Genomic DNA, 21,992 nt, shown 5'->3' with positions numbered 1-21,992 from the left:
CTTGCATCTATAAAAATGAATATTTGTTTCAATACAACAAAAATGATGCATATGATCATGATTTGGTCAAGGATGTACGGTACGTCTGTTACTAAATCATTATGATACTATGTTTTTATTATATCAGAGAATTTCTTCCATACAAACATATATTTGTTTCCATCAAACATACATAATTTTAAACTTCATGGGAATATGTTGCCACAACGGTCAACCATTTGTCTCGGTTAATTAGTACTCCCTCTGTAAACTTTTATAAGAGCATTTAGATCACTAAAGTAGTGATCTAAACGCTCTTATATTTGTTTACAGAGGGAGTAGATACTTTGCTGGTGATCTTGAAGCACTGCACCATCTGCAGTTACATGAAGTGCGAGCAAAAGTGCGAAGACCTGCAATCCGATATATGTTTCCTACAATCCCTCGCACCGTGGCCTGTGGAAAGACGTGCTGCATCTTACCACCTTCTTCCATGCTTCCTGCAATCCTATACATAATAATGCGACGGTGTGACCAAAAATCAATAAACAAATCCAAGAGTGACAAAGAAGATCTCTATATTACTTATGAAAATGTCCCAGTGTAAACAAATCCAAGGGTAACACTTACCATGCGATGTTGCATCTCAGCATCACATGCACAAGTAGGTGACGAGGATGAAGCACATGTGAGTCTCGATTCATGCATTAGCTTGAATCTGGATTGCACGTATCATTCATTCAACATGAATGAATGGATCGATGGCCTTGTACCCAAACCGAGACCGAGACGGCCCTCCAGCAAGGTGGGCTGGAGGCCAAAACGGTGGAGCAGCAGGGTTTGATCTTGGTGGAGTTCATGGCGGCGTGGGAGTTTACGAGCCCGTCCGTAAGCAAGTGGTTGGTCAGTCGTGCAGCTGCCGGATGAGATGACACACCGACGAGGTGGAACAGAGATCGTAGACGGGTGGGTCAGAGACTCGTGTTGGGGGAGAGAGCAAGGGCAGCGCAGGGCATGGCGAGCTCGGCGATGTCCGGAGAGATGTGCAGAGTTAGTTCGGGCAATTAAATTAGGGAGAGATTGTAGGGACGGGCCAGAAAATCAGGAGGTTAGTATATCTGGCGCATGATCTGAGTACACCTCTCAGCCGTGAGATACAAAACAAATCAACGGCGTCTGACCAGTCTGACGAATGCTTCTCCCCAGCCGTATGTAGGGAAGTGTTTCCCATTCACTAATAAGCCCTCTAAACTGGGAAGAAATCTCATCAAAGCACCATCTAGAGTATTGGATGAGAGTAGTAATTAACTAATAATGGTGCAACACAAATAATGCCCATCGTTTGCTGATGCATGCTAGGTTTGCCCATCTAACATCTAATCTAACATATAAAGCCTCCTATGGTACCCGCTAAACCAGCGCCATCTGGGTTTCAAAATCATCCAGCCCGCACGCTTTACCTCGCTGTCCGCGGTACTTGTACTTTTAATCGCGGTGGTAAACATCCAGCCGCTTGTTTTTGTGTACGGTGCATAATCGGTCCAGGAGCAGCTGACGAGTGGGCCGCGGTTGTGTGTGGGCCAGTCTTGCAGTGGGATGGAGGGCGCGTGCTTTTGTCGATGGAGATCAGGGGTGGGTCGGTCGTGGGCTGTGGCCAATGGATCGTGGGCTGTCAGGCCCCTTTTTTACTTTATTTACCGCGGATCGAACGTGGATCGACAGAAATATCTCCCTCCTCACCCCCTTTCTCTCCCTCGTCTCTTCCCATACCGCTCCTCTTCTCCATGCCGCCGCCACCGCCGCTGCTTCTCCTCCCTCTCGGCCGCCTGTCTCCCCCGCCTCCAACACCTCCTCCTCTCTTTGCCTCCTCACCCAACCAGCACAGCCAGACCACGCGATGTGGACGAGGAGGCAACAGATCGGGAGGCGGGCAAGAGGAACCAGGCGGTTCTCCTTCCATGGCCGGGCCTCGACCAGCCGCATCTTCCTCCTCCCAGTCCGGCGGAGAGGAGTGGCGGATCCGCCTCCTCAAGCGAGCAGGGGCGCACGGGGATTCGATCCAGGGATCTCCTTGCGAGAGGTCGCCACCGTACCGACTCCAACCTGCAGCCTGTTCCAACTCAGGTTTGTCTTCGCTCTACTTGGTAGGCCACTGGCAGGAACATGTACGTTGATGTATTTGATGTGGCTAATTGCAATCTCTAGCCTTCCTACCATCCTCCCCTTTATCCCTCTTGATATGCGAATTAGGATTCTAGCTAGCAATGCCTCACTATGCTATGTTGCAGCAAAACAATGATATAGATTTGAAAAATTGATAATCAAGTATTACCTTCGTTTCAACAGAAAATAAATGGTTGGTGAACAAATATATATGTACAAAAAGTCTGCACAAATAGAATCTTCGATGGAAACACGCAAAATAATAGTCCTATGCATACAAGATACAGTACTGTGTGCCATAGATATAGCCTAGAATCTAACTCTGAGTCTCTAGATAATGTGAACCCGTGCTTAATTATAAAACTTGTGAATCAAAATCACTTGAGCAAGTTTCAGATTTATAAATATACTCATGCTTTCCAATTAACGATCCCAACTAAAGCACCAAGAAATATATCATGTTGACAACTTTACTCCTTGCTTGCAGAAAGTGACAGTTATACAAGAAGAACCAGATGCCACTGAAGATGCCAACGGTAACCATGTGTCTCAGTTTGTATTATATATGGGTTCTTTATGCTTGCCTTTAAATCCTTCTTAATTTTCCCTGTGCAGTCCAAGTAAGCATCGCGAACTGCCATAAGCATCGCGAACCACTCGAGTATCTTCATTCCCTGTGTAGAACTGTTCAAGAAAAGCACCTGTAAAACCAAGTTCGTCTTTCGCTCTGCAACCCTCTCAAAATAGTGGTCGTCCATTGAGACTTATTACTTTATTGTTTCCCATGTCTCAGCAGCGTGGAGGAGCCGGCTTCCCGTGTCAGAGTTGCGTGTACTTGCGGGCTACTTCACCGTCACCAGCCCATCTGTAGGTATGCTAGCTCCTCCTCTTCTCTTCTTTGATGCAAATGCACAAAAGGAGAAGCTCAAATCTGGAGAGTAGCCAATGAGATATAGTTTTAAATTTTGTCTTTCTGCTGTAGTATTGTAGGGATGGACATATGGATTGAGTGGTACCCACCTGAAAGATACACATCTCAGCAGCCAAGAACTTCAATAAAAATGTATATCCCAACTCCTTTTATAATCTTGAATGCTTCTCGGTCAACGTCGGTGTCACTTCCAGTCTTGGATGCTACCAGGATGCCAGGTGCAAACTTCATGGAGGCATAATGGCTCTGTACTAGCTTTTCTTGATGAATGAAAGCAGTGATGCTGATATGGACTATCTGAACAATCCACATTCAGTTTAAGTGATGTTACTTTGCTTGAAATTTTGAGATTGAACTATTAGCTTACTATCAGGTCTGCACCATTCTAGATATCATCTTGACTTTTAACTTCTCCAAATGCAACATTGGATAACATAAATAGGAAAAAAACAAATTGTGAAACTGTAAGTAATAGCTTCACCTGAATATTGATCTGTTGTGTTATTGCAGGGAAGAGGTATGAAATTCTCAACTTAGGAAGGAACATACAACCTGTAATGTGTCGATCACTAACTAATAGACAGGAGTCTGATGTTGGAAAGAAGCAACTGGTACCAAAGCAAAAGCATCACGACTCCCCTTACAAATCAATGAAGTGTTCTAATTCTAATTCTGGCGATCTAAGCACCGGTCCAAGGTGATTTACCTCTTCCAGCCACTTTCAGTTTGTTCCAATTCAGTCCCCTCTGAGTTTGTTCTAAAAGAAAGTTCTTGTTAGGGATTTGAGTTTATCCTTTTAATTAACGTGTGCTCGTGCTAAAGCAGCGGCTCTCCCTCGGCTATGCCTGGATGTTCGAGCTGTCAGTGTGTACAGGAGCAGCAGCCACCACCGCTGCCAAGTAGCTCCAGCAATCACGTGCTCACTCTTGCTTCACAGACTATGTATGGTCAGTTCAGGTGATTTTTCCTCGGTGATTATTGGCACCCAGGATGTTACAATCTTATTCATGATCTGATAATTAGCTAGGAATTTTTGAATAGGATTTTAATCAGTTATTGTTTCTTTATTTTGTCCAGAAAATTGGAGGTTTTAGGATCTTTGGAAGTTTTTTGAGGCATCACCCTTCTTGTCCGCAGTTAAAAGGTGTGTGTGTGAGTCTGAGAAAAATACTTTTGCTTTACTTATGTTTCAACTTTGGCAAGGCATGTTTGTACAGGTAGTAAAAATGTGATGCAAATGTTTCTTTTACTAATTTGTGGATTTTGATAGTAGAATGTTGTTTTGGGCTGGTGCTAAGGATCATTCAGTTTCAAGGAAAAAGATATATGTGTAGTTTCTTTGCTTTACAGAAGATGCATTATATGATGTTTTCATTTTGGTAACCATAAGAAATTTTACATTTGATGGTGAATTTCAAAATTATTTTGTTTGGATTCTGAATCATGCTAGGCAATGTCGTCTTTGTAATAATTTAAAAGGGGTGCTAGGCAGAACCAAGCCATCCACTCATGTACATGTCATTCTCTGAAGGTTCATTTCCTTTTATATGGGTGATGGGTCCTTAAAATTGTAAGCATTGCAGTTTTCTAACCATGTACATGGGTGGTACGCAGCTAAGCACTCAAGCTATGATTATTGTTGTATGTATGGATTAATAGTGGTAATCACTGTTTGGTTCAGGCCTTGAGCAGCTAAGATAACTCAAATGTGTACGCTCATTCAAAGTAACTGATTTACCTAACGAACTTGATTGATGATCAGGTGTGCATTTTGTATGCATTGGAATTAGATTCAGAATGCATGATGATTGGTTTCTTCTGTGTTCATATAGGAAGTAGCTTCTCATGCGCCAACATTTTTTAGGTGTGTTGTGCCGAGGAAATCTTATGCTAAAGTGCGTACATTTCAGTTGTGTTTGTCTAGAGTTTTTTTTTGCTTACAGGACAAAATATTCTTATTTACTTTGATTCATCTATTTGTAGCAAAAAACTATTTCTTCGTGCATAAATATGTTGTGTTCATTATTCGGGTCAAATGAGTGAGACCGTCGTTTTTGTATTGGCTTCAAGGGAGGATGTTTGCTGTGTACGTTTCATTTTCCATCAAGGCCATCATGTCGTCCACTCATGTACATGTCATTCTCTTCTTTTAAACAAGTGTCGAGTGTAACCGCTAGCATGTGTACGAAGACAAATAATTCTCAAGGCACTGGCATGACTGGAGGAAAAGAGGTTCTGTGACTCAAGGTTGGGTCGCCATGTGTATATTTATTTATGTATTCATATCCATGCTTGTGTGGTTTTCTCTATTTTCGGTAGCCGGTCGCATGCCTTCTCCTTATTTGCTTTGTCAATGTTCGTGTGTGCCCAACTCAATTATTGCTGCTTTTATGTATGTGCTTTCTTATGTGGCAGATAAACTCTTGCTTTAATATGTGCACTTCCAGGTTTGACGCAATACAGTGCGGGGGAGGCGGTGTCCTCTGCAGCTAGGTCTACTTGCTGGCGACCTCACCATCACCAACCCATCTACAGGTATGCTAGCTCCTCTTCTATTAATGCAAAAAGGAGATGCTCAAATGGATTGAGTGGTGCCCTTCTGAAAGTATTGCGTTGATGGACATATGGATTGATTGGTAGCCCCTTGAAAGCTACACAGATCTAAACCAATAATTTTAATAAGAATGTGTATCCCAGCTCCTACTAAACTGTAACTCATGTTTCTTTTTGGAAACAATATTTTGGACATATACTAATTAAGCTAGCTACATGGGAACCTTTTGTTCTGGCCAGATTTGATGATTTCTCTCAATATACTGCTGGCGATGTAGTTGGCAATGATTAGGTGGGCAGTTCTTCGCATTGCATTCTGTATTTAAGTTTGGACAATTGGCTGCTAATTTATCATGTGAATATGTTCTCTCTCTGGAGATGAAGATAGCAAATATTTGTTATATTCTTATCCAATCAGCTCACACCATTGTTGTGATCAACAAAAGATTCAGAACTTCCAAGCTCCGTTTTTTCTTGCTAGCTATGAAGGTGATACTTTAGTAAAAGGTGCATACAGTACTAACATTTTTGCTATCTTTATGCTCCTCCATATGGATGGGAACTAAAAGGATGATGATATTATTCTACCTTTCAATATTTGGTGGTGCATATTTAAGAAAATCACTGCTAAGCTTGTCATTTTCTAGAATGGCGCTTGACTGGAATGTATATGTATATAGTTAATAAAATCATAGTGACGGATTTTTCAGTTCCTCTATTTAGATTAGAGGCGTCTGCATGCATATTAACCAAGTGATCAGTCTTTCCAGCTCAAAAGAGAAAGTGACCGATGTTTTGGCATATTTTCCTATTAGGAATAAAATGGATATGCCCATGTGCATATGCACACAGATTTCAGGTTACAGTGTAATTAGGAAACAGATGATACCTCATTGTGTAGTCTTGGTCTGAGAAGAGGGGATATACTTGGTGAATATATATGTTCCACCCGACCATTAATTTCAGAGAAAAGGACATGCACTTCAGTAGCAAAATTTGATTGTTATGTACTATCTGTAATGCTAAGCATTTATTTGCTAATATCTCCTCATCTGAATTTGTATTTTGGTCATTTGGCCTTTTAACTATATGGGCATCTGCAGATGGTCTGAAAAGCAAGATATGCTAGAGATAATAACTATACTTGCTGCTCCAGATGGACTAAGAATGGAACCATATCCTAGGCCTACATGCTAATATTGTACACCAACGAATGCTTCACTTATTTATACTTAATCAGTTGTGTAATAATAAGCGCGATATTAGCTTCTGTACCCATCTTAATGGTTAAAATACTTTTCTTCAATATGTGACACATTTGCTTCTGTTTCCACATGTCTTGCTTCATGATATCAACATTGTTAATCGTTTATCTTTATCTTTCTTTCCCTTTACAGCCTACTTGAATGGATATGGTTCTTGAGAGGCCATTTCTTATGCATCAGGCCCTGAAGGTGGATGTTGCTTGTATCCTAAGCAAGGAAGAGGCATGCCCTACCTGGCAGCGACCACCTTCCACTCAAGGGATATAGCACTATCATTTAGCACACACTGTTCCAGGAGAAACAATAATCATGAACAGAAACAGTAACCAACAATAAGTACTCATTACTTTGATCTGTGTCTGAGTTTTCCTATCACCACTCTTACAATACTTGGCTTGCTGTCGGCCTTTGCGCCATTGGCGCAACGGGTCATCTAGTGCTCATAAATGAGACATCCAATGGAATGCAAGCTAGCTGCAGCACCTATAGTAGCGGCACGTGACGCCGCTAGGGCTTTGTGAGTTGTGACTGGCAGGCTCGTTCGCTGGATCACCGTGGTTGCTTGCCCAACTCTAAACTATCCGCGAAAGGTGCCACGATTGACATGACGCCAATTGTCCGAGTGACATGACGCCAAGTATGTAAGTATCCGCGTGAGTCCTACTCCCTCGGTTCCACAACCACGTAGAGTGTAAGCTAGGAGCTGCACCTGCGCAGGGCAGCCTTGACCAGGCACGCTTCCACTCTCAATTATGATGAACGTGATGATAGACGCGTGAAAGCTGACAAGTCCAGCGTGAGGGACGATCAGAGATTTTATGACCTCACCTCATTTACGCTTCTCTACAAGATTCCTTCCTAGCTTTGTGAGTTGGGAGCATTCGCGGCAGAGGGAGATATATAGGCAGGCATCAAGAAAAGATATTACTAGTGGTATGGATAAGCATACTGGTCGGGATTCGGCCCACCAGGCGTGTTGAGCATGTTTTGCAATTTAAGTCTAAACGAAACAATTCTCTCAAAAAAATGATACACAAAATAATACTATGACCTAAGAAAAAGGCTACTGTTTCATGCCATCTGATGCAGTTTCTCAAAGAAAAAAATATATACTAATCGTGCTTGCAAATGACTGCGCATGCGCCTGCACACCGAAATTTAGGCTTTCTTTTTTTCAGGCCCCAAAATGTAGGCTTTATGAAATCCGCGTCCGTCCAAAGGAAGAGTTTTAAATTCGGGCGCGGTGAAGCGGGGATGGGTAGTGCGGCAGAGCGGGGATGGACAGCAGCGTGGTGGGTGGCGCGCGGGATTGGCACGATGAACCCAGCCTACGCCTACGTATCCGTCAGGCGCCAGTCGAAATAAAGAACGCCGCTGCAAAGCTGAGGTAGGCAAACAGCAGGCAGAGCCAGCCAATGAAAGCTCTGCTTTGCGTCTGGTTCAAGGCTCTGTGCTACCTCTGGATGTTGGGCGAAGCAAGCAGGCGGTGGGTGAACAGTATCAGCGTTTCATCCTGTGTGTAACTGGAAGCTGCAGGCGGTGCGTCGTCTCTAGCACTCGTCGACCAGTTTTTCTCTTTTATCGGGGTGAGAATAGAGTTTATTCCTATGTAACTCTGTAATAGGGTTACAGTCAGCTAATACAAAACAAAAGACTGTCAGAAATATGGCGTAGGCCTCGTTTGATAGCAAAATATTTTCTAAATATTTTACAAATACTAGTACGGTTCTTCTTATTGCTACAGTTCTTATTACTGTGAGTTGTTTGGCTAAAAAAACTGTTTTAATATACCACGGTATCTCCAATACCATGGTATTTTCTCTGTTTCTGAACACCGAAAAGCGCGAATGCACGCATGGCGCAAGGTCGTTCTTTCTCAACCAGATGTGATGGCCCCAGTTTATTACGATCTTCTGCTCGATGATTTGGATCTCCGACTGTCATTTTCCTTAAGACACGGGATCTTCACAGTGATTTGACTCAACCAAACATGCAAAATTTAGGCTGGTTCCTTCAGTACACGATTAAAAATGGGGAGCGCTACGCGTCTACCAGTAGACGTCTAGTAAACATCCACCACCTCGACAGCTGTCGGATCTCTCCGCGCAAGCCGTCCGATCTAACTCCTCGCACGCGGCTCGTTGCCTTCGGCGGCTCGCTCTACCAGGACGTCGGGCACAAGCTCCACCCCCAGGCCGACGCCGCCGTCTGCCACATGGACTACGCCAACTACGACGGCCACCGGCACCCGGTGCGCGTGCTCCCGGCACGCCGCTGCACGACTGGGTCGCGAAGTCGTTGCTCGACGGCGACCAACTGATAGTGAAGAGCTTCCATCACCAGGGCGGGTGCTTGCCGGCTCCCACGGCGCCGGCGGCTGCCTCGCTAGGAGATGGAGGGCGGCCGCTCGCCGGATCCCGCGGCGCCGGCCGCTGCCTCGCTAGGAGATGGAGGGCGGGCGCTCGCCGGATCCCGCGGCGCCGGCCGCTGCCTCGTGGGATCCGGCGAGCGGCCTTGCTGGCCAGATCGAGCCCTGACTTGTGGTGCGGTGCGGGATCTGGGGGCAGAGGTGCGGGGTCAATGCTTATGTGTGGGCCAGCGCTGTCATAATCGAGTTTAATTTCGTCCAACTCAATCACTAGTGTTTTTTGTCAAAGATTAGTGAAAAAATGATAGTTTTTCACACAAATTTGTAAAATGGTAGTTTGTATGCGTGGTTTCACGAATTGTGGTAGTTTTTTGTTAAATACTCCCTTGCCTCCTTGTATAGAATCCCGTCACGACATTGTCTCTTAGGAGATGCTTTTTTCTCTCACACACACAGCTCCTTCACATGTTTATTTGCTCTCTCTCTATCTCGGCTCATATTTATTTCTCTGCTCGCTCTCTCTCCCCTATGACCAAACATCACTTACGACAGCTACCCCCACCTTGTGCCTCGCCCCTCCCACGGCCCCTCCCACGGTTTAGGGTCAGCATCCCTCTCTCTATTTCTTGCAGTGCATTGTTAGTCTTTTCTAACAGTTCATCTTTCTTGCAGATCTAGAGATCTTTGCTGTCTTTGGATTTATCGTCCAAGTGTGTTGAGGTTTTCCATCCTTTCTCAAGTGTTCCTCCTCTCTTTTCCCTCCTCCCTCTCTCTTTCTTTCCTTTTTCTTGTTCTTGGATTATGGTTTAGGGTTAGTCTCCCTCTCTCTCTATTTTTCTTAATGTATGTTCATCTTGCACTGCATTTGCATTGTTAGTCATCTCGAACAGTCCATCTCTCCCTTGTAGATCTAGAGATCTCTGTGTTGGTTTCTTTCATCAAGTGTGTTTCTCATCTTCTCTCAAGTGTTCCCCTCTCTTCCCTCCTCTCTCTCTCTCTCTCTCTCTCTCTCTCTCCTTTTTCTTGTTCATAATTTTGGATTAATCCATCTTCTTTGCTCACCTGACAGATGCCGAAAAATGCTTCGGATCGTACTGCAGATAATGCTGAAACCCGTAATGTTAGTTCAAACTCTGCTTTTTTCCCTTCTATTTCTGTAGATGCATTAGCTATCTTCTTTACTTTGTTATTTGTTAATGAATGTAGAGGCTTCAGCAAGAGCGAGTATTCCTTAACGCCTTGACCCCCACGCAACAACGCCTCAGACAGAGACGAGCCAATGCGCCAAACATCACAACGGTAACTGAGTACATTTTCAGTGCTTACGCCCGCTTTGTTTGGGCTACAAATTCCTAAGAATCACCATGGCTGTGGATTCCTGAAAATTAGTTGTGGCTGTAGATTCCTGAGATCAGAAGCTGATTGTTTGTTTACCCCGCTGCTGGATAGCTGTAGGAATTGTAGGTGTTGTGCAATGTCAATGATGCCCCTAAATGTTGAGTATGACATTTATATGCGATTCAGTGCACATTAGTTGTTTTCTCGAGTTTAGGCTGAGATGAAATGTATGTATACTAGTTTTGGTCGGTTTTGTTCTCTTTTTAGTTTTGGTCAGAGCTAGATCATGTGAACCTGGTTATGAACCTGAACCTGTCATGAACCTGGTTATTGTCATGAACTGACCAGCAGTTCAGTAGGCCGAGCTAGGCTCATCCCAAGTGCAGTTCAGTGGGATGGTGATCTAGCCGGGTCTGAACCAACTGTAAACAAGCATCATCTCTCCCCAGCAAGTAGCTGGAAACATTGACCAAAATCTAGTTTAATCCACGTTGTGGTGTCATTCAGTGGGGAGAGGCCGAGGTAGTGGCGCTAAGCATGTGCCAAAACTCTCAGGGGAGTAGGAGGAGGCGTCATTCGGTGGGGAGAGGCCGAGGTGGAGGACGGGGGCGGGGCGGCGCGCGTGAATCGTCCATGCGAGGGAGAGGTACTCCCAGGCGCCGCCGCCGTGCTTCGCCTGCTCCTCCACCTGCAGGAGGCGCACCATCGCCGTCGCGACCGCCATGGGGAGGGACCGAGGGAGACGAGACGAGGGGGTTCGGGCGCTTGGTTGACTCGGCCCGCGGGGTGGAGAGTGGAGGATGCGGATGGCAGTTTTGTTGTAGTTCTAACAGGAAATAGGGGCAAGGGCTGAAAACGAATCGTTTTCCTTTGTGGGAAGTTGCAGAATCCGCCGAATCACCAGAATCGCTGATGCGGGATTCCCTTGCCTGGTAGTTCGTTTTTCAGAATCAGATTCCATGAAGCTAGATAGAAATCAATGTCTTTGTTTGAGATTAGAAGGCCTAGAATCTGAATCCAGTAGCTGTAGCTCAAACAAAGGCCACCTTAGTCTTAGAGTAAAGTTTTACTATCTTGAATTAAAGAAGTGCCAACTTATAGCACCCAACCAATTAAAAGTTAATTAGTGAGTTTTTGTAACATGGTTCAATCTGTGTATATATGTTTCAGAGTGTGAATACTCTTAAGAGATCTGTAAAATAAGGATTCAGTTAACTCTATTGTATACATTCAACCTTAACATATACATGCCATATGTACCTTTCTTTCTCTCTTCTTATATGGTGTGACACACAGTTTGTACTTTCTGCTCTAACAATAAAAAAATGTCCAAGAACACCACAACAATTGTTGCTTGGTAGGTACATATGGTCAAAGAAATAGAAGTACTTGTAATGTTTTTGTAGGTATATTATAAGTTTTTTTAAAAAGCTTATAATGTTTTTGTAGGACGTTTGTAAGTTTGACCCAAAGAAATAGAAGTACTTGTCTTTTTTTGGGGCAACACACAAAATTGCATAAACTCTTTTTTTCTACCAAAGAAATGGATCATAAATTCTAACAAATATTTTTCCAGAAAAGAAAAAGAAATTCTATACCTACAGTAAATGGCCATGCCTACTTCCATATGGATCTTGTCCTAAACTACACATCTATTTTTTTTGGATGTTAGACTCATAGATTGTTAAAAGCCAACATAAATCTGATTGTGATACAAATTCATAACCATGAAAATTAGACCAAATTTTTTGCTAGACTTGATGTTAATAACGAAATATTCTTACCTAGATATATATAAGAGAATGTTAATTGTATAGTATTAATTGAAACCACAAACTCTTATCGATCCAAGCTCATTTTATTTACTATTCCGTAGAGTAAGCAAATGTGTTCTAACATACATATGCATTCATGCAAAAAGTCTTGGGTGGGTTTGTTAGAACCTACGCTTTTGACGAATTATCCAATGACAATGTCCGTGACGGCACAATGACAATTGAGTATGATGATGAGCGGTCTGATACTCACCCTATCACAGTACTGATCTTAGAGAATGCAGACAACACTAGTGAGACTGGAGATTACATTGTTGCGCATACTGAGAATCTTTCTAGATATGGTGGTGACTTAATTGTGCGACCATATTTCAGTACGTTTGCCATTAAAATCCAGCAATATATAGTAGCCTATGAGCCATTCAGACCCAACTATATTCAGGCAATACACAGGGAACCATTTTTTTCTGCTGATGGGCGCTTGTCAGAATCTTGGCGAAACAGGATGAGGTGTGTTGTGTCATGCAATTAATATTGACTCTGTTTAGAGATCAGGTATAGAGATAGGTGTGATTCATTCTTGGTGTTCTTTGGGATCACGCAGGTCATTCATACAACTTCTCCATTATGCGGCAAAGCGCAAAATCACACATGGTAGTCTCTCAGACCCTACCAGCTATGTGACTTGCCGTGAGGATCTGAAGATAATTAGTGTGGGGCGACGTGCTCGTGGAAAATACGTTGTCGGGAAAGACATGGAAGATCTTATGGCTCTTATATCTACACAATTCCCCCCGAGTTTGACTAACGACGAGTGGGGAACCCTGAAGAAGCTTCTGCTTTCACAGACCATGAGGTACTACTTCTGCCATATCCCATAACACAGCTTAGTGGTAGTACATCACAATGTGAAAAATGAATTAAATTAAATAGTATGGAAGTTGTAGACCTTAATGCAAGTACTATCGCAAGTATATGTGGACTTGTTACTTTTATCACGATAAAAAAAGAGTTGTATTACTATGTGTTCTTGTTGTACCTACTCCTGCAATACTGTGTGCAGTAACTAAATAATATTCGTGTATGCATGCAGGGACCCAGTTAGAGTCCATGCTTATCATACTTATTACTGTCGTGACTGGCTAGCAGCTGCCTTGCGGCACCCAACTTTATTGGGCACCACCGAAGAAATACTGGAATGTTTTGTACATCTCCACTCAGATGCGATGGGGCTGGACGATATCACTGGGGAGAAAGCTAGGTTCTCTAATAGGATTTACAAGGACTACCAGCAATTTAGAAGTTACTTCCGTCGCGACGTCACCAATGACGCAGTGGATAACGAGTATGATTTCCGTACTAATGGAGTTGTTCCGTTTGATGGAGTTTACAAAGCCCTCTTCACATTCACACACAGCAGTTATATGGTACTGAAAGAGGACCCTCGCTATCCAAAAACAATGAATGACTTCGTATACAACGATCGTGATAGTTACTGGTCACCTAATTATGGTTCACGATTTATCTATATCAATGTCCTTAGGTTGGTTCAGAATCTGATAAAGCATGGAGTTCAACAGGATCCGGTATACATCTAAGCCACATGCTTTATTTTACTGATTCTTTGCATCCTATTCTTTTTTGGATTCAGTTTCTAATAACTAAACTAGTGCTCTATTAATCTTTCAGCGTTTTAACAATCAGGACTATCTCCTCGCTGAGATCAAAACTCGTTTCAAACATTTTATGTATGCTTGCTACACCCTCCTAAACATGAGGGAGGATTGGATTACTAAGATAACGCGCAATCCATATAAATGTAAGTTTTGAATAGATGTCTCCCATTCATCCAGTTGTTGCTAGTATCTAATTGTTGGTTTATCCATGTTCTATATTTACACCTACAGAGATCAGGACGAGGAAGTGGCCCGACCTCAACAACCGGAGATTCTGGAGTATGGATGGAGTATGGATGTGAGATGGACAGCAATGGCTTTGAGCCATTGAGTTGGTCTCTTTGGTACTTGTGCATCTTCGCTGAGTACCTCCTTATCAGCGCTGTGTCGCTCGTATCGGATCTATGACCATGTATCGAACTACACCTCTAGTTATTATATGTAGCTTATGTGCGCTGAGTCGCATTTGTTTGGTCCCTCAGACCTTGTATCTTTTCATTGGAATATTGTCTTAACTCAAAGGGCCTAATTTTAAAGTCAGCTAGCTTCCTTTCTAAAAGTATGGATTGTTCTATAGCTAGGAATATTAATTGATACTAGCAGGCGGAAGGCACGGCGGCACGCCGTGCCTGTGGTTGAGCCTGTGCATGCTTGTTTGTTGTTTTTTAGGTCGAGCTGGTTGCAAAGACACAAGTAAGTCCAATTCAGGATCCCTGATGCATGCAGAATTATAGTAAAGTTTAGTATTGTAGAACATAAGTTCCAAAAGCTGCTCTGAGCTACATAAATATACACAACACTAATTAGATAGCAGAAACCAATGCCTGAAGATGTGCAAAAACAATGTTGTACTTAACTTGTCACTTTCCTAATTAAATAGAAGTAAAACAAATTAATTAGTAAGTTAGACATAGAGATTTCATGATCCATTGCAACGGTCATCTCTGTGTAAAAAATATAAGTTGTACCCAAGGACTAAAGGCCTCTTTAGAGAAGGTAAAATAAAATCACATAAATGAACTAACATGGCTGCTAGAAAATAGAAAGATGTCTTTCCTTTTAAAATACTTAGCTAGTACTCCCCTTCTCTTCTCTGCTTTGCTCTGTTACTCCTTCGCAGATGGTTGGTCACCACTCTTAGGCTCTTTGTTCAATGCTTGTGGTTGGTCTCCTAATAACCAAGAAAATGCAATGTTTCAAGCATCTTTCTTTGCTGGAAACGTAAGGAGGGTACGGCGTGTACATTCCAAACAATCAGGATATACATTTGTTGAATGGGAAGAAAGGAAACAATCATCTACTAATCATGTGTAGATCAATAATAAATTTTCGCTGGGTTGGGATAAACGCTAGCTAGACACTTCAACCCCTCTCTAGTGCAAGGCTATAAAAAATATGGTAGCTCAAGAAAAAGCAAGTAGAAGTTGCAAAATAATTATCGTTGTTGGAAGGATGCATGGTAAACAAATGCCCTTTTTATTGTATACATTGGTACTTTGTCAACATCTCTGCTTCGTTGCCGTTGTATCATCCCATCTCTGCTCCGTAAGACCGTAACAGAGTTGAGAGAGTCAACAACTCCTGAGTATGAACCAAATTGATCTATATTAAAAAAAATGATGCTATAAAAGACCTATCTACTGCCTGTTTAATATGGACTTCTTTCTTTGAGGTCCTCACAATAATAAAATATTGATTGTGCTTCTGTCAACATATTAACATTTTGCCAACATGCAAAGTATAGCTTGGTCATGAGCTAATTCTTCAGCCATAATCGGGCATCTATACAGTCTATGCTGCAAGCAACAAACTACATACAGAAGAATCATACCATGGTACAGAAGGAGTAGCAGTCGTGAATGTATGATATCGAACACCTTTGACCCTTCTCCATTTCTATATAGTCACATTAATATTATATCTGGTGGCAACACAAGATGTGGTTGGTACAATTCGACAACCACTACAAATTTGTAAGCCATATCCACGCCACCTGCACATGATAGAACATCATAAGCATGAAGATACCATATCTGTCGTATGCTCATTGTACTCCTTCAGATTCATCTCTAAATGTAGTACCAAATGGGAAACCATATATAATTTAAAAATCTATAACTAATCTACAGTTTGATCCTTGCATAGGCCTTGAACTTTCATCTTGGAAAAAATATTAAGCGAGAAAATATATCATTACATAAGGATACAGAGAACAGATTATCTGCCTAACTTGGGAAAAACACTCCTATAAAGAACTGGAAACATCAAGAAAGGAGAGATTTTTTTTGGATATTGGGAGCAACCTCTCAAGCATTTGACCTAAACAACATAAATCAAGGTGGTAGAAACTAGGGTTCTACCGGGTCTAGGCCGGAGGGTGTAGGGGAAGGAGGGGGCTGGACGTGGGCGAACTCGCGGTCGCCGGCGGCTGGGCGCCGTCGTGCGCGAGGGAGGAGGCAGCGGCGTTGGCAGGAGGCGGCTAGGGTTAGGTCTCCCGGCTCCCTTCGGGAAGCCGAGCAAATAACGATTGCTTCTTGCTTAATCTCAAAACGGGTCCTTACATGAGTTTATATAATCCTCCTAATGATATAATTGGGCTAAGCCCCTAACGCGATAAGATAACTGGGCCAGGCCGCTAACTGCCTGGGCTGTAATATATGCCGCTCATAACATTTCTCCCCGCCTGCACAAACAGCTCATCCTCGAGCTGGAAGGCGGGGAAGCGCTTGCGGAACTCCTCGAGGTGATCAACCGTCGCCAAACACCTCCAAGGCAGCTTGGGCGGGCAGGTTACCGAGGCTGGCAGCGGCGGCGTCGGCCTCAATGTAGTCCGTATCCTCCAGGTAGAAGAGTCACGGGCAGACGTGGCGGGGCACGTAGGGCTTGTCGCAGTTGAAGCACAACCCTTGGCGGCGACGCTCGAGTTGCTCGACCTAGGTGAGCCGGCGGAACGGGCGCGCCGCGGTCGCAGCGAGGGGTGCCGCGGAAACCTAAGCAGGCCGACCCTGCATGGGAACATCCGGCCCCGGTGGCGGCCCGGGACTATGATGCCTGCTGGATGGCCACCACGCGGCGCTCGAATGCGGGGGCGTAGTACATGGCCGTCTGGAGGTCCTGGGGTCCCCGCAGCTCCACGTCCACGCGGATATGATCCGGCAGACCGCCGACGAAGAGCTCGGCCCGCTGGCGAGCCGTTACGCCGGGCGCGTGGCACGCCAGGGCCTGAAAGCGGTAGGCGAAGTCCTGCATCGTGGAGGTGAAGTGGAGACGACCGAGTTCCGCCAGCCGGCTCCCGCATATCGGCGGCCCGAAGCGAAGGAGGCATAGCTCGCGAAAGCGCTCCCATGGGGGCATGCCGCCCTCGTCGTGCTCGAGGGCGTAGTACCACGTCCGTGCGGCGCCCCGAAGGTGATATGAGGCGAGCCAGGTGCGTTCCGACACGAGCGTGCGTTGCCCCCGGAAGAATTGCTCACACTGGTTGAGCCAGTTGAGGGGGTCCTCGGTGCCGTCGTAGGTGGTGAAGTCGAGCTTGGCGAAGCGCAACGGTGTTTGAGCATGACCGCCGTGAGTGTACAGCTCGGCGGTACGGAGCAGCGAAGAGGATGGCGTTGGTCCGGTGTGCACAGGTGGTCCGCGGGAAAGCGGTGGCCCGTCGAAGCCAGCGTGGAAACCCGCGGAGCCGGAGGGCCCGCCGTACGGCAGGGAGGGCGCCGGCTGGTCCGCACCCATGGTGTAGATTGGCGGCGGTGACGTCCCGGCCAACCAGGCCGGAAGCTGTGACAGGGAGGGCGGGAACCGCACTTGCTGAATTGGCACGCCCGCCGGCACGGTTGTAGTCAGCCCGGGGCTGGGCGGCGGAGGCGCCGGTAGCGGCAGCTGCTGCTGCATGGAAACGGCGGAGGCGGCGGGCGCCGTGATGGCCGCGGCCGGCCATTGTGGCCAGACCGGGGCGGTGGCGGGGGCTGCAGCCCGACCAGCGCCGCCGTGGCCCCTGGGTGCGGCGGCTGGCAGGGCGGTGGCTGCGGCAGCTGCAGCTGTGGCTGCAGCGGCCCGGTGAGCGCGGCGGAGGCCGCCTGGTGCGGCGGCTGCCACGGCGGCAGCATCGGCCCGGTGGCGATGGTTGGTGACGCGACCGGCGACAGCCCGTAGGGCCCGGCCAAGTAGAGGTAGATCCCCTGGATAGCTGTGACGAGATCGTTGAGGACCCCAGTGATCTCCTCCGGGGTGTAGGCGGCGGCTGATGGGGCGGTGGAGGTGGCCGTCATCTGGGTGGTGGCGGCGCCGGAGGACGCGACCAGCGGCGCGGACGGGGAGGGCAGCAGCGAGGTGGAGAATGCCAGCGGCGCGGTGGTGACGGTCGGCAGCGGAAGCGACGGGATGGGCGGCGGCGAAGACATGATCGGAACAGAGCTACCTGATACCAAGGTGGTAGAAACTAGGGTTCTACCGGGTCTAGGCCGGAGGGTGTAGGGGAAGGAGGGGGCTGAACGTGGGCGAACTCGCGGTCGCCGGCGGCTGGGCGCCGTCATGCGCGAGGGAGGAGACGGCGGCGTTGGCAGGAGGCGGCTAGGGTTAGGTCTCCCGGCTCCCTTCAGGAAGCCGAGCAAATAATGATTGCTCTCTTGCTTAATCTCAAAACGGGTCCTTACATGAGTTTATATAATCCTCCTAATGATATAATTGGGCTAAGCCCCTAACACGATAAGATAACTGGACCATGCCCCTAACTGCCTGGGCTGTAATATATGCCGCTCATAACACAAGGGCAATTAGAATCATTGTGTACTCGACGTCTTGCAAAAAAAGAATGTCTCTTCATTAACAAACAGAGGATAACGACAACAATAAGGTTGTTTCAAGACAAAAGATGTCAGTGATGTGTACATACACTCTAGTACTAAGAGTTAAAGTAACTGATGTATTTTACTAATAACAGTCTGTTTTCATATAACATATATATAAGTAAACACTCAAGCAGACCACACCACTTTAACATAGATTTATGGAACAATCAGATGTCTTTCCAGAGAATTCATTAGCATGAATGATATCTGAAGTGCAAAACACGTAAGAGTTCTGGGCATTCCCAAGCACCAGGGTGTATGTAAAAATTTGATTTATGCTTTACTATCAAGATTAAAATACGAACAAATTCATGTGAGGATACTTTTTAAGGACCAAGGAAAATCTCATAGTAAAAATGTCCGCTTTACACACATTGATTATTAGGAAAAAGCAAAAATGATTGATGTTCTTACCTGGTGAGCTTCAGGGTTTGTGGGGTGGTTGGCAGCTTGCTGATGTATTTTTCTCTGATGGCATTAGCATTCTCCATTGGACAGAAAATCATAGTCAAGAACAATATGTTTCATTAGCAAGAATGGTTTCAGATACAGAAGGAAAGACAACAGGAAGAATGATACTGTAGGTGAATACATTTAGTCAAGGATGAAGTGAACGTTCATGATGAAAAAGAAGATTACTTGTTTACAACTCCTCCCGGTGCTGGCAGGATAAGGACGACACATTCCTCGATGAGCAGCAAGGCCGAGTTAACAGCGTTGCCTTCGTCAAATCCCTTGATCCCACAGTTCTCTGGCAGGTGCTTCACCAGCTTGGGGATGTCAAGGCCACTAATGTTCTTGACAGCACTTATGACATCGTTAATAGCGATCAGCTTGCCCTCCAACTTCGGCAATCAGTTGAGCAGCCCAGGAGCTAACATTACCAAATCCCTGAAAAAGGCAAACATCCAATAATTGCTCATTTGTGCAAAATGCAGGTAAAGAAACATAATTTTGGCCTTATTGATTAATTAACTCCCTTTTGCAACCATAAAGTTCAACATGCCCAAAGTATGCAATCCACCGACAGCGCTTAGCATTTTTTCTCTAAAATTTCTTAAATATATGACTCATACCGCACTGAATTCTCAATCAAGTATCATTTCATCATTTTAAATTCAAAGCTGATGCGCTAGTTTCCACACATTTTAAATTCAAGGCATTGCATTTGCACATATTTTCTTATGATTAAACTGACTTCATAGTATATTAAATTTATGTATCTTTTTGGATTACACTGACAAAGCATCGAATAAAGTAAGTTGTATGCAAGAGAAGAGCTCTCCGAGTATACAATAAAACACACCTCCAATGAGATGGCTCATACATGCGTAAGAACACATCAACTTGATCATTTCCATCTGCTAATAGTAATAGATACTCCATTGAAAGGAGATAAGAAGAAAGTACCTTGTCCTGCTTACCATTACCTTTAACTATCACACTTTGTGAAGTACATACACTTGTAAGCGCATACGCTGAAATTTTCAACAAAGGGAATGTAACAGGTTCTTTGAAACAATATTATGAACCCGCCACGCCTCTGTACCCGAGATGTTCAGCAATGCAACAAACAAACTGAAAACACAAGTGCACCTGGAAAGTATAATACATCTACCTGAGGCAACTCACTTTGTAAGCAAACATATAATCCACAAAGCTATGCAAAGCACATACATCTCGCTCCACCTGCATGTGTGTGATCACCAAGAAAGCAAATCAAAACAGATATCCATTGCATAATAATGATGGGATATTTACCATATAGCACAGACTTGGTCAAATTCAGATTAGATGTCTGATGTGCAAGTACCTAACAAACTGAGATAACCTTTGAGATTACAGCCTCATGAAAGACATGATGCCAATCATTGGCTTAATTTAGATTGCTTGGCCTGTAATAAAAGAGGATTAAAGTTCGTAAGAAGTAAGATTGCGTGGCTCAGAGTAGCATGCTGATGAGAAGGTGAATCTATCCATGTGGCAACTTGACATGTCCTAGTACAATTACTACTCATGGTGTGCTAGATCAAAGTGAATCTTTGACACATAAATGGATGAATTGTCAATGTAAATACAGAAGTACAGTATATGAACATGAAGGATACCAGTACTCACTTATACTTGTATATGTGAAGCAACAAGAAGGATTGGTCTTTTTTTAGAAAATCAAATTGAACAGTGACACTAAAGCTTGCACTTACCAGTCGAATTTGTGGGATTCAACTTCTTATGGAGTCAGCGGTGCTTGTACTAAGATGTAGGACAGAGTTTCTTATTCAGGCATTAACACAAACACATGTTGGGCACACTGCAAAGACGCCACGTAAGAGCACAATCGAGATGCATTTTGAGGTCAACAAAAGCTAAGATTTAGAGGCCTGGAGTCCTAGCTTAAAGTGCGTTTGCTACCCTGGTGTGATGTGCCGCTGCCTAGCAGCAGCAGGAGCTGCCGCACCGCCGATCGCTTCCCTTTTTGCCTGGAGTCATGGTGTAAAAATCAGCGTGGATACTTGAACTGCTTGCTCAAGTAGCATCAGCATGGAGGTATGGGAGCAGCAGTACAGGGCAGCACGCGGTGGGGGCGTCGGCCGGCGCGTCGGCGACAGGGCGTGGAGGCGCGCGGCGGCTGGGAGTTGGAGGCGCCGTGGCGTCTGGGGGTGGAGGCGCGCGGCGGCCAGGAGGCGGAGGCGCGCATCGGGGCGGAGTGAGGAGTGAACCAGCTCGATCTGAGGGAGGGAGAGGAGGGGGCGCCGAGAAGCTTTTTCTCAAGACGTTTCGGGAAGAGTCCGCCACCGAGCGAGATAAGCGGTTAGCCTTGGGACCCATTGAGCGGTGAACCAGCTAACGCGTAACGCCCATAAAAAGCCGGTGGCAAAACAGGAAAAAAAATGACGCTGAACCGAAAAAAAACATATACACGTGTCAGCCCACCAAGAAGTCACGGTGAGAACTGGAAATTCACCTCAGCTGAGCTAGCTTAGTAGCTTTAATTCTTTAGTATAAGCCCGTACATTTATCTCGTCGAGCTTATGGTTTAGTTCTGGTAGATCGTTTTTTCTGTCGGTGTAGGTGAGTTTGTCCACAGCCAATCCCCTCA

The 21,992-nt window shown here is 45.1% G+C and overlaps 1 protein-coding gene and 2 long non-coding RNA genes across 6 annotated transcripts; 2 read left to right on the top strand and 1 right to left on the bottom strand.

The window, feature by feature from the left end:
* Window positions 1-2,692: 2,692 nt before the first annotated feature.
* On the top strand, window positions 2,693-3,511 carry LOC123185981 (uncharacterized). The gene is made up of 3 exons (XR_006493538.1): window positions 2,693-2,855; window positions 2,936-3,013; window positions 3,125-3,511. It is a non-coding gene; the product is annotated as an uncharacterized lncRNA (long non-coding RNA).
* Window positions 3,512-9,755: 6,244 nt separating this feature from the next.
* LOC123190299 (uncharacterized) lies at window positions 9,756-14,607 on the top strand. 3 transcript variants are annotated; one of them, XM_044602915.1, is made up of 9 exons: window positions 9,756-9,862; window positions 9,932-9,979; window positions 10,329-10,379; window positions 10,466-10,558; window positions 12,826-12,882; window positions 12,977-13,228; window positions 13,466-13,958; window positions 14,062-14,191; window positions 14,280-14,607. In XM_044602915.1, coding segments are annotated over exons 4-9 (954 nt in total). In that variant the 5' UTR covers window positions 9,756-9,862; window positions 9,932-9,979; window positions 10,329-10,379; window positions 10,466-10,538; the 3' UTR covers window positions 14,282-14,607. The 3 variants fall into 3 exon arrangements, with proteins under 3 accessions (XP_044458850.1, XP_044458849.1, XP_044458848.1); XM_044602914.1 differs by having other exon boundaries at window positions 12,815-12,882; XM_044602913.1 differs by having other exon boundaries at window positions 10,466-12,882.
* Window positions 14,608-14,836: 229 nt separating this feature from the next.
* Window positions 14,837-21,707, bottom strand: LOC123190298 (uncharacterized). Of its 2 annotated transcripts, XR_006496275.1 has the most exons (9): window positions 21,458-21,707; window positions 21,305-21,372; window positions 21,097-21,203; window positions 20,706-20,787; window positions 20,303-20,581; window positions 19,532-19,783; window positions 19,307-19,377; window positions 15,880-16,041; window positions 14,837-15,219 (listed from the first exon to the last, which is right to left on the bottom strand). It is a non-coding gene; the product is annotated as an uncharacterized lncRNA (long non-coding RNA). The 2 variants fall into 2 exon arrangements; XR_006496274.1 differs by having other exon boundaries at window positions 19,532-20,581.
* Between the last annotated feature and the right edge of the window lie 285 nt (window positions 21,708-21,992).

Source organism: Triticum aestivum, chromosome 2A (assembly GCF_018294505.1).
Source record: "Triticum aestivum cultivar Chinese Spring chromosome 2A, IWGSC CS RefSeq v2.1, whole genome shotgun sequence".
NCBI classification, from domain to species: Eukaryota; Viridiplantae; Streptophyta; class Magnoliopsida; order Poales; family Poaceae; genus Triticum; species Triticum aestivum.
The sequence above is the reverse complement of the archived record's forward strand: the minus strand, read 5'-3'. Positions and strand labels throughout refer to the sequence as shown.